Source organism: Cervus canadensis, chromosome 24 (genome assembly GCF_019320065.1).
Source record: "Cervus canadensis isolate Bull #8, Minnesota chromosome 24, ASM1932006v1, whole genome shotgun sequence".
NCBI lineage: Eukaryota > Metazoa > Chordata > Mammalia > Artiodactyla > Cervidae > Cervus > Cervus canadensis.
This window is the reverse complement of record NC_057409.1, coordinates 45,388,899-45,400,929: the sequence shown is the minus strand read 5'-3', so window position 1 is coordinate 45,400,929 and position 12,031 is coordinate 45,388,899. Positions and strand designations below refer to the sequence as shown.

The following is a 12,031-nucleotide window of genomic DNA, read 5'->3' as shown; positions in this document are numbered from 1 at the left end:
GTCCCGGAGGCCGGCTGAATCGCGAGAACGGCCTGTTCCGAGTGCGGGGCTCGGGGCCGACAGGCGTATGATGGAGAGCAGAGAAGGGGCGAATTCACCAGAGGTGGCAGTAACAGGCCAGCTCGACTCTCCAGTCTCTTTCTCCGAACCTCGCTGAGGTGGTTTCACACCGACTTTCTTTCCATGATGCACAGGCAAGCACAGGGGTGAAAGGTCACAAAAATGGCGCTGGCCGTCTGTCTTTTACCCCGCTTGCTACTTTCTCGGCCTCTACCGGCCTGGGCCGCCCGCCTCCGGACTCCCGGTTCGGCCGAGGTGAAGCCCCCATCGTCTGGACTTTGCTGCTTCTGCCGCCGCCGCCTCTGCTCGGGAGCAGCCCCATTTCCTCGAGTCTCTTGGGCCTCCGCGGCCTTGGCCCTGTCTGCTCGGGGTCCTCAGCGTCCCGTGCTCAGCCCCCTGGAAGTCGCCGCAACCCTCCCCACTTTCCCTTCCTACCCCCGGCGAACCTACAGCACCGAGGAGCAGCCCCAGCAGCGTCAGAAAACCAAAATGATCATTCTAGGGTTCTCCAACCCCATCAACTGGGTTCGGACTCGAATTTACTCCTTCCTTATCTGGGCCTATTTCGACCAAGAGTTCAGCATCACAGAGTTCTCAGAAGGAGCGAAGCAGGTTGGTTTATTTCTCTAGGAATAACCTATCCACCTCTCATGAATTCAGCAGTTAAGATACGCAAAAGTGTTTAGCGGTGAGGTTTCCACTGGGTCTCAAATGATCAAATGTGGGTAGTGACCCAAATACAAGGCCCTCCGGCCACTTGCTGTAAACTAAGCTTCTACTTGTTTGCACGGTCTCCGAGGAATAGGGTATTGATTGAGAGACCAATTTGAAGTCCCTTAACTACTTTTTCTGCCGTCTGCAGGTTTTGAATCAGATAGAAATGGATTCAAAGCCTATTTCTGACACTTAAAAGGCTTTATTTCTTCTGAAATGTGATTTTTCTGCAGAATGAAAAAGACGATACTGATTATATGCTGGCATTGATATATTTACTTCTGGTTTTTTTCAGTTTATTTCTATAAACACAGCCATTTATACTTACTTATGTGATCTGTCAATTATAAATTAAATGTTAATATAATCAGTGTCAATATTAACTCGTGCTTTTTGCTTCCCTGAGTCAATTCTTGACTAACCTGTGTTTTTACAAAAAAATTTAAAAGCAAAGAGCAAGCATAGTTAATAGTATTATAAGGGATAAACCTTAGTTGCTGTCAGTTCTCAAAATTTTTCTTTGTGTAGAGGTAAATGAGCTTGATACTACTGTCCTTCAGGATTCCTGCAGATGACTTGTGAGCTTGTCAACCTCCTGCTCATTTATGCATCAATAAGGAATGGAAGTCATCCCCCCATGGACAGGATAGGAATCAAATCTAAGTCCCTACTTCCTTTGACCACAAAGGAGCATGGAACACTTTTTAGTCACTCTTTATCCTAAAGGTCCTCCAGCTGTGAGCTATTTTAGTCCTCATCCTTGCTATTAAGTAGTATTTGCACCCATTCATCAGACAGTCTGTATGCAGTTTTGCCTCATCTAAATCAATTTTTGTGCATTTAGCCATTCTGATTTCCAAAAAGAATATTAGGTCATCCATGGCAAATATTTAGTGATTCCATTAAACCAGTGGTTGCTTAACATAACCTTTCAGATCAAGCAAACCAGTTTTTCAACACCTACAGTTTAAAAGGACATGGCTGAAAAGTCTTCCTACCTAGATCTCATAAGGCAACTCTTCCTTCTTTTGCATAGATGTAATTCTAGGGCTTGGGAATAATCTGGTGCATAAACATTGGCTAGATTATCTACTCTCTTGAGCTCAACTTGGCCTTTAACTTCCCAACTATAGAATATTATCTTGGGATGTGAATATCAAGCTGTCAGTTAGATCATGTTCATTAACATTTTTCTTTTTCAGTCATGGAACATGAAAGACACCTTCATGCTCGTTATTCTAGTCTAATTATCTTTTACAGATGATAAAAATCAAGTCTAAAAAGGTCAGATGATTAACTCAAGGATGCATAGCTAGCAACTGCTGAGGTACATTGTTCTGTGACCCACTCTACAAGCATTCTTGGTTCTCTAGAGTTACTAGAAATTGACATGGTTAAGTATAATCTAGGCAAGCTTTTTAAAAAATTTTTATAATTTAAAATTTTTCTCTCAAAGTATAATTGTAATATTGTTACAGGTATACAGTGTTACAGATATACAATGTAGTGATTCATAATTTTTAAAGATTATACTCCATTTATAGTTACAAAATACTGGCTATATTCCCTGTGTTATACAATGTAGCCTGTAGCTTATTTTAAACCAATCTAGGCAAGCTTTTATTCATCATGTGAGCCAGAGGAATAGGTGGTCCAATGATACACAGTCCTTAAACAGCTTTATTTGTGCCACAAACTTTACTTCCATTGATAAGTACATATGATATTATCGCTGTTACTGCCATCAAACCACATTAACCATTTACTGTTTGTTTTCCAGTATCTTTACATATTTTGGCCTTTTCTATGAAACAAAAAGCTATTTCCCAGAAGCCTGTTTAGGTTGCGTATGTGCGTGCTAAGTCACTTCAGTCGTGTGCAACTCTTTGTGACCCTATGAACTATAACTCACCAGGCTCCTCTGTCCATGGGGATCTCCAGGCAGGATTATTGGAGTGGGTTGCCATGCCCTGCTCCGGTAGTCTTCCCAACCCAGGGATCAAACCACCTCTTGTGGCTCCTGCATTACAGGCAGATTCTTTACCACTAAGCCACCAAGGAAGCCCCTTGCTTAGGTTAGGAAGTCTTATATCATCAAAGCCTTATCAGGGCAGCCTCCTATTGGGACGTTATTACCTTACAGGATAATTTGCTCAGGTTTGATCATTGGCCACAGAAACTAGAGTATCATAGTTGGATTTCAACATGATTGTGATATCTGTTACTTCTTACCAAATTTCACCCGTCTTCCACACACAAAGGCTTACTAAAACACATAGGTTGTTTCTGAACCCTGAGAGCATCTAGAATGTTTGCAAGGGATCCTTGAGTCCATTTGGAAGTGTGCTTTTTCTCAAAATTCAACTCCATTATTTTTCAGTTCAGTTCAGTTGCTCAGTTTTGTCCGACTCTTTGTGACCCCATGTACTGCAGCACGCCAGGCCTCCCTGTCCCATCACCAACTCCCGGAGTTTATTCAAACTCATGTTCATTGAGTCGGTGATGCCACCCAACCGTCTTATCCTCAGTCATCCCCTTCTCCTCCTGCCTTCAGTCTTTTCCAGCATCAAGGTCTTTTCCATTGAGTCAGTTCTTCGCATCAGGTGGCCAAAGTATTGGAGTTTCAGCTTCAGCATCAGTCCTTCTAATGAATATTCAGGACTGATTTCCTTTAGGATGGACTGGTTAGATCTCCTTGTAGTCCGAGGGACTGTCAAGAGTCTTCTCCAACACCACAGTTCAAAAGCATTAATTCTTTGGTGTTCAGCTTACTTTATAGTCCAACTCTCACATCCATACATGACCACTGGAAAAACCATAGCCTTGACTAGATGGACCTTTGTTGGCAAAGTAATGTTTCTGCTTTTTAATATGCTGTCTAGGTTGGTCATAACTTTTCTTTTGAGAAGCAAGCATCTTTTAATTTCATGGCTGCAATCACCATCTGCAGTGATTTTGGAGCCCCCAAAAATAAAGTCTGTCACTGTTTCCCCATCTATTTGCCAGGAAGTGATGGGATCAGACGCCATGATCTTAGTTTTCTGAATGTTGAATTTTAAGCCAACTTTTCCACTCTCCTCTTTCACTTTCATCAGGAGGCTCTTTAGTTCTTCCCTTTCTGCCATAACGGTGGTGTCATCTGCATATCTGATGTTATTGCTATTTCTCCTGGCAATCTTGATTCCAGCTTGTGCTTCTTCCAGCCCAGCGTTTCTCATGATGTACCCTGAATGTAAGTTAAATAAGCAGGATGACAATATACAGCCTTGACGTACTCCTTGTCCTAATTGGAACCAGTCTGTTGTTCCATGTCCAGTTCTAACTGTTGCTTCCTGCCATAACAAAATACCTCAGTCTGGGTTGCTTAAACCATAAAACCTTATTTTGTTGCATTTCTGGAAGCTGAAAGTCCTAGAACAAGGTGTTGGTAAGTTTGGTTTCTTCTGTGGCCTCTGTCCTTTGCTTGTAGATGACCATTTTCTTTCTGTGTCCTCCCCTGTTTTTTCCCCCTGTGTTCATGTGTCCTGGTATCTCTGTGTGTGTCCACATTTCCTCTTGTAAGCACACCAGTCAAATTGGACTAGGGCCCACCCTCATTTGACGTCATCACCTCTTTAAAAATCCTGTCTCCAAATATAGCTACCTTCTGAGGTACTGGGAGTTAGGGCTTCAATGTATGAATTTGGAAAACCCAATTCAGCCCATAACAGTTATGAGAGTTGTCTAGCTGACACACCTTTGCATCCTCTTTCTCTTGCTAGTTCTTCAAATTTCTTAGATGGTTCTTCCTTTAGGAAGCCCCCTTATTGTCCGCCCAGATAGTGTAAGTTCTCACCTGTATTCTTCCAAAATCATCCTGTTCTTATTCCTGTCATAATTCTTGGATTTGTCCATTTTCTCGGCGCTCTCCTCAAGTAGACAGGAAGCTCGTTGAAAACAAGTAGAGTCTTAATGCACAGCTCCATTCCTCATTGCTAGTAGTGTGGGGGATTGCAGTTGACTGTCTCGCACTTTAAAGTGGGATATTGTACTTTAAAGTTGAGGTCTACTGCATTAGACTGTGCAATCTCATTCTCTTTCCTCCCACTTTACCAATGCCATATCTGTCTTAGACCTGTCTGAAGAGTTAGCTCAGACTGTAGAGAATCTGCCTGCAGTGCGGAAGACCCGAACTCAATCCCTGAGTCAGGAAGATCCCCTGGAGAAAGGAATGGCAGTCCACTCCAGTATTCTTGCCTGGAGAATTCTACAGAAAGAGGAGCCTGGCAGCCTACAGTCCATGAAATATCAAAGGGTTGGACAGGACTGAGCAGCTAACACTTTCCGTTTCCCTATCTATCTTAGTGAGGTTCAGCTGCAGCCCAGATCTCCAGACTCCCAGTACCATTTAGGTTGCACTGCTATGTATTCAAGATTTAGAGGAGGGTCATATGACAGTCAGGATGGCTGATTACTTACTTCATCATTATTTTAAAAGGGACTATATAGAAGTTTTTTTTTATTGAGAACCTAGTATGTACACCACACACTATCTCTTCTCAGGTCCTTGGAGTGGACACATCATTTGCAATCTGCCCACTTACTACTGTGCATGTGGAAAGGCCGTTAAAAAAGTCAACCAACTTTGAAGGAGTCATGCCTAACCATCGATATCTTAATGTTGACAATGTTTATTGCCTTTATCATAAAATAGTCTTTGTTATACTTAGCCACTGAAGTATGAGCATTGTACATTGTATGGTATTTCGCATAGTATCTTAAAATAATAATCACCACCCTTCCCCCACTTTTCTTTTCTTTTTTTTTTTTAAGGCTTTTGCTCATGTGTCCAAATTGCTGTCACAGTGTAAGTTTGATCTATTGGAAGAACTTGTGGCCAAAGAGGTAACGTATACTTTAATTTTCCTTTATAAATAAATATTAACATGTATTGTTTTCTTTCATTAGAATTATATGCATTGTCCTTAATTATGCTTAAAATAACATGTATTCCGTCACCCAAAGTAGAGTCCCTCTATTTTGCCTTTGGAGTACTAGGGGTCTTAAAGAGCATAGAATGACTTGCTACTTAAGGCATAAGTGAGTATGATGTCTTTCAACTCTTACATAGAATGTTCTATTAGGAATTATCTAACTGAAGAATCAGATGCCTCTCAGCCTTGCTTTTGAAAGTGAATACATATGGCTGTAAAATTAAAAATAGTTTTACAAAATACACTCCATGAAGAATTCACTCTACTTTTTGAAAAGCTTTTGACAGTTCAACAAGTGAACTCTGGTTTGCTTTTTTCCATACTTAGACTCTACGTGTATTGAAAGAAAAGGTTACTTCACTACCTGACAACCATAAAAATGCCCTTGCTGCTGACATAGATGAAATTGTGTACACATCAACAGGAGACATCTCCATTTACTATGATGAGAAAGGTAATCCTGGAGCATAGGCAACTTTAAATGGCCCACAGTTGTCCAGATAAGCTCAATTAGTGAAAGATCCTGGAATAGTAGCATTTTGTTGGTATAAGTGGATATTTATAGAATTGCAGAGAAAATAATTTATTCATTCTTTAAAGACCTGGCTCTGGAAGACTTGGGTTATGGTAATAGTTCTGAATGCCTTTCTCTCTAGAAGTTTGGGATGGTCATGTACACACTGCTGTTTTTAAAGTGGGATAACCAACAAGGCCCTCCTGTGTAGCGCCTGGAACTCCCCTCTGTGGTGTGCGGCAGACTGGTTGGGACGGGGTGTGGGGAGAATGGATACCTGTGTAGTGTGGGTGAGCCCCTTTGCTGTTCACGGGAAACTGTCACAACATTGTCTGTTAATCAGCTATACCCCATTACAAAATAAAAAGATTAATCAAAAAAAAGAACTTTTCCCTAATGCCGTCTAATTCATAGAAGAGAACATTGTCACTTAAGTTAATGAAAATTGTCCAAGACAAGCTGCTCCTATGTCAAAATGAAAATATTTGTGCTTCAGATTTCCTAACTTAAAGGAAACAATTGACTATTTTAAGTGTCCAGCTGTATGTTAAGTAGGAGTAAAAAGTAAAAGAAAAAGTAAATACTGTTAGCTAAACACTGTCTTAAGAGTAACATTAACTCAGAACTCCCAATTGGATTTATTTGGAGACGATGAAAATAATTGAGAGGAACTTTGGCGTTTATCTTGTTCTTTTCCTTGTCCTATTTTCCCAAGAGCATTCCTGAAAACTCAGTGACTTACTTATTCCCTCTACAAATATACACGTATGTACTATGTGCTAGGCACATAGGAAATCTTGCCTTTGCTCACACACTTGGCAAGGCAGTTCTGATTGAGGACTCTTTAATAGTGAAAATATTTTCACATGCATGTTAATTTGAAACATTCAGAAAGGTACTTTTAATGATAAATATTTTCTTCTCCCTAATATTTCAAATTGCATCTTAGCCGCATGGTCACTGCCTGGTTTTTGCATAATCACTGGGCGTAGTAAAGTGAATTAGAGTAGAAGAGAAGTGTTTTTTCTTTCTGGCAGTTGGGGATAAGTTAATAACTTAGCACCAAAACAATGTTTTTCCCCCTACTCTTTTTTGGCTTGACAATAGATACCTGTTACCATAATTTTAGAAAATCCCACAAATGGGAAAGAATCCACATAGTACGCTTGGGAAATAAGTGCCTGCTCAGCAAATAGTAGCTCTTGTATTGTGTTGCAGAGAGGAAGGCAAATACTGGTAAACCCCAAGAGAATTTTCTAAAAATAGAAGGTGTCAATACGGGTACCTTAAGTTAGAATGAGCACAAAGTTTGATCTGTACCGACTGTGTAATTACTGCCAGTTGCTGATTTCGTTTTGGATATAAGGCTGATAGATCACTGTGATCTGTGTCTGTGTGTGTGTGTGTTTTTTCTCTAAGGAAGGAAGTTTGTTAACATCCTGGTGTGCTTTTGGTATCTAACCAGTGCCAACATCCCCAGTGAGGCCATAAGTGGAGCCCGTGTGTTCCAGGTTAAGTTGGGGGATCAGAACGTGGAAACCAAACAGCTTCTTAGTGCAAGCTATGAGTAAGTCTGATCACATTTCCTCGTTTCCTTTCTTTAGAAAATGGAAGGTAGTATGAAGATATGAAAACTAAAGGGAGCTTTCAGAAGAACAAATTGAAATTTGACAAGTATCTGTGACGAAACATAGTCATAAAGACGCACTGGCCACAAAACAGCAGTGTTCAGAAATTAGGAAGAGGTCATGTTGCTGAACCTAATTAAACAGTGTTTCAGCTGTCTATCGCTACATTACAAACCATTCCAAGTCAGTGACAGCAAACAGCCATTCATTTTGCCTGCTTTTCTGCTGCTCTGGAATTTTGGAAAGGCTCAGCTGTGGGGTTTTCTCTGCTCTCCCTGGCGTCAGCTGGGGCGGCAGGAGCCAGAGATTCATTTCCACAGTGGGTTTCCTCGTCCACAGGGCAGCACCAGGATGCTCCTTGGCTTCTCCACATAATGTCTCATCCTCCAAGGCCTCTCTTCATGGCTTGGGCTTGTGGAGGTGTTAAGATAGTTATGTATTCTACATGGTGGTTGGCTTCCAAAAGACAGAAGATGCTAGACATAGCCCTCCAGTAAAGGGCTATGCCCAGGGTTGGAACAGCATCACTTCTGCCATGGTTTGCTGGTCCAAACAGTCACAGGGTCTGCACAGTGAAGGACATGGAGATACTCCACCTCTTCATGGGGCAGCAGCAAGGTCACATTGCAGAAGAGCATGTGAAATGTAGTTATGACCATCTTTGGAAAATAAATATGCTGTAATTGGCACATGGACCATCCACTCACTAGATAATTATTGACCATCTCCTCTTTACCAGGTACTCTGGTGGGAGTTCAGGCACAGAATTGAAGGGTTCCTGCCCTTAAGGAGATACTGTCTAATGGGAGGTTAGCAATCTATTTAAAAGAGACACTGTGGTGTATTATTGTGCAAATAAAATTTGGAACAGTGAACAATTCAAGCAAGTCAGTGGAGATATAGTTTAATATCTGTTTAAAAGAGAATACTTTTATGTCATCAAAGTTATACAAATTTGCTTTAAAACAATGAACAAAACCCCAAAATGACCTAAGAAAGAAAATGTATCCTGTTTCACTAAGGTAAAGAGAATTATATCTTCATTTTTTCACTTCTTGAAGGAAATGTGCTTTTTTTTCCATTTCTTTTTCCTGTTTGGAATTTTGCTTTATTTGTAATTACCCAAAATATTCTATATATTTAAGTACTTAATTTCAATCTACTGAATTGTCTCTTTTTAAAGACATCATCTAGAACCCTATAATCAACATTAAGCTTTGGTTGTTCTGAGAGTCCCTACTAAGATCACATGCAGCTCATAAAGACTGCTGTTTTCAAGAATGAACTTAGTGCCAGCTATGAGTAAATCTAATCACATAGCCAACTTCCATGGAAGTGCTGTTTTATCACCATAGTCCAGTTTTTTTCTCCTCATATTAGGCATATATTATAGCTAGTACTTAGCAGAATAACACGTTTCTTTCACAGACTGACAGATATAGAGTGTATATAGATCTGTCTGTTAAAAATACTCAGTTGAGAATTTTTGTGGGGATATTTTTTGTGATCAAATTGGTAGATCAAACTTTTGATTTTTAATTTTTATTTACCATTATCTGTTAGCTTTTTGCTAAAAACTGCCTCAACTATATACTTGAAAATTACATAGTGATCCAGGAAGTTTTTGAACTGATACAGGATACACATTGTTTATAATGTTTTCCTTAGATTTCAGAGAGAGTTTACACAAGGAGTGAAGCCTGACTGGACCATTGCACGGATTGAACACCCAAAGTTATTAGAATAATTGTTCTTGGAAAAATCAGCGTATTGAACTTTTGGCAATTACTGTGAAAGACTAAGGGAGAAAAAATTTTCAGATCAATTGATCTTCACTTAATCAAGTTTGTGGATTACTTTTGTATTATTATAAAATGTTCCTTGTAGTAAATAAGCATGATACAATAAAGCATTTTCCACAGATTTTCGTCACTTTCTGTAGAAGTCAAAGTAAAAAGAATTACAGCAGCCCGTCACTGGTGTCATGTTAGTGTATTTCTCATGTTACATGTATATGTATATATACACAAACTAATTTTACAGGTAATAAAGAAGATATTGAAAAAATACACATTTCTAAATTCATAGTCCTGAAATATTTATTTGTGGTTAATACACTTATACCAATAATTCAAGTATGTGGAAGATTTATTTTTAAAAAGTCACTGCTGCTATTTGATTACCTCTTTGTTCACTAGCTAGATGAGAAAGAATAGATGGAATTACAGCAGATGGGTCACTGCAGAACTAAAAATCAGTGAACCTTATTAAAGCACAAAGAGAAAAAAAAAATAGAACAGTGCCTTAGTCCCCTATGAAATAACATCAAGTCTTTCTAACATACTTGTATTGGACTCCTAGAAGATGGGATAAGGGAAACAAAAACAATGTAAAAAATAATGTCTGAAAGTTTTCCTAATTATGAAAATTATAAACCCAGAGATCCAAGAAATTCAACCATCAGGGACACACATAAAGAAAACTAAAGTACATCATAATCAAAGTGTTGAAAACGAGAGAAAATTAGAAAAGCAGCTGGAGAAGAAAAAAACAACCACATTCCAGACAGAGAGTGACTGTATTTCTTTTCTCAAACTCTAAGTTAGAGGCCTTGGCATGGTATCTTTGAAAGAAAAACATAAACCTTTTGACTTAGAATTCCATGTTCAGGAAATATATCCTTCAGAAAAGGTGAGAAAAGATTTTCAGACAAAGAAAAGATGATAGAATTTGTTGCCAGAAAACCTGTTTTATAAGAAATGTTAGGGGCCAGTGGACAGAATAGAGTTCGAAAATGGACCCATACATATTGCACAATTGATTCTGACAAAGGTGCCATGGTTATTTAATGAGAAAAGTCTTAACAAATAGAATAACTATATATTCAAATAGCAAATAACTTCATCTTTTGCCTTACACAATACATAATTTTAGTACAAAATTTAGATTGTGAAATGGATCATAGATTTAACAAAAGCTAGTACTCTAGAAATTCTGGAAAGAAACAGAAATTACTGTCTTGGGATAGAGAAGGATTTCTTAGTGAATTGTGAAAGAAAAAATTAATTAAAATTAATACTTCTGTTCACAGTAGCAAGGAAATGGAAAGTCAGGTCACAGGTTGGGGAAAACTATTTGTAATACATATTATCTAACAAAGGGCCTGTATTTGGAATATATATATAATGCTTATAACTCAATAATGGAAAATTAGCTTTATACAACTATCATGACTCATCAAACTATGGACTTAAAATGGGTCCATCTTACTATATGTAAATTATTATATATTTTAATGCAAGTTATACCTAAACAAAGCTTGCTAAAATATTTAGCAAGAGTAATTTGCAGAAAAATAAATGATTAAATTTTTGTAAAGTATAAAGCAGCTAATCTGTTTTATCTAATCTTAGATGAAACAGAAAATAAGATCAATTAGGCACATAATTGGCAGCCTGGATGGGAGAGGAGTTTGGGGGAGAATGGATACAAGTGTTTGTATGGCCGAGTCCCTTTGCCATTCACCTGAAACAATCACATTATTAATCAGCTATATCCCAATGCAAAATAAAAAGTTTAAGAAAGGCACATATTACTAAAAAAGAAAAACGCAACCAGTTACACTATCTGTTGTAAGACACATCTCCAGTGGTTTTAAAAATAGATGGGGAGTGTTTAACTTAGAATTAATGAAATACAGTGCTATTTATTGTTTGTAAAAATATACATGAATTGTAAAACTTTTCTAAAATGCAAGAGATTAATAAGGCACTAAATGCATGATATATGGCAACTATCTGGGAGGGAAGGGAGTGGAACTTGACTGTAATGTTTTGTTTCTTAAAAAAAAAAAAAACCTTGATACTCAAACTATGGTCTTTGTGTATGTTTTCTCAATAAAAGGAGCCAGGCGTTGGGGGCAATTCCAGTTCTATACTGAAAACAAGAGTAACCTGTAACATATTCTTAGGCCAGAATGCAAGGACACTCTCAAAGCTGACTGAAGTCATGCTAAAAGTTACTTATTACCATTTAACAAACCCAAAATTTAAAAATAACAACAGTTACTTACTTTACCCATACATTTGGGCAGAGTTTGACTTGGTTTGTCTGCTCCATGTAGTGTTGACTGAAGTCAGTTG

The 12,031-nt window shown here is 38.6% G+C and overlaps 1 protein-coding gene across 3 annotated transcripts; it reads left to right on the top strand.

Annotated features, from left to right (window-relative positions):
- The first annotated feature begins 172 nt into the window (after positions 1–172).
- On the top strand, positions 173–11,759 carry MAIP1 (matrix AAA peptidase interacting protein 1). Of its 3 annotated transcripts, none has more exons than XR_006265249.1 (5): positions 173–672; positions 5,587–5,658; positions 6,075–6,201; positions 7,727–7,828; positions 9,558–11,759. XR_006265249.1 is itself a non-coding variant. In XM_043446061.1 (5 exons), the coding sequence occupies exons 1-5, from the start codon at positions 223–225 to the stop codon at positions 9,634–9,636; spliced, it is 876 nt and encodes a 291-aa protein (XP_043301996.1). In that variant the 5' UTR covers positions 173–222; the 3' UTR covers positions 9,637–11,759. The 3 variants fall into 3 exon arrangements, 2 of the variants coding, with proteins under 2 accessions (XP_043301996.1, XP_043301997.1); XM_043446061.1 differs by having other exon boundaries at positions 7,681–7,828; XM_043446062.1 differs by lacking the exon at positions 9,558–11,759 and having other exon boundaries at positions 7,685–7,828.
- The last annotated feature ends 272 nt before the right edge of the window (positions 11,760–12,031 follow it).

Excerpts from the sequence above, each read along its gene's own strand:
- MAIP1 (XM_043446061.1), top strand. The coding sequence starts at position 223 with ATGGCGCTGGCCGTCTGTCTTTTACCCCGCTTGCTACTTTCTCGGCCT. Across the intron at positions 6,202-7,680 it reads CATTTACTATGATGAGAAAG|GAAGGAAGTTTGTTAACATC; the intron begins GTAATCCTGGAG and ends TTTTTCTCTAAG. Across the intron at positions 7,829-9,557 it reads CTTCTTAGTGCAAGCTATGA|ATTTCAGAGAGAGTTTACAC; the intron begins GTAAGTCTGATC and ends TGTTTTCCTTAG.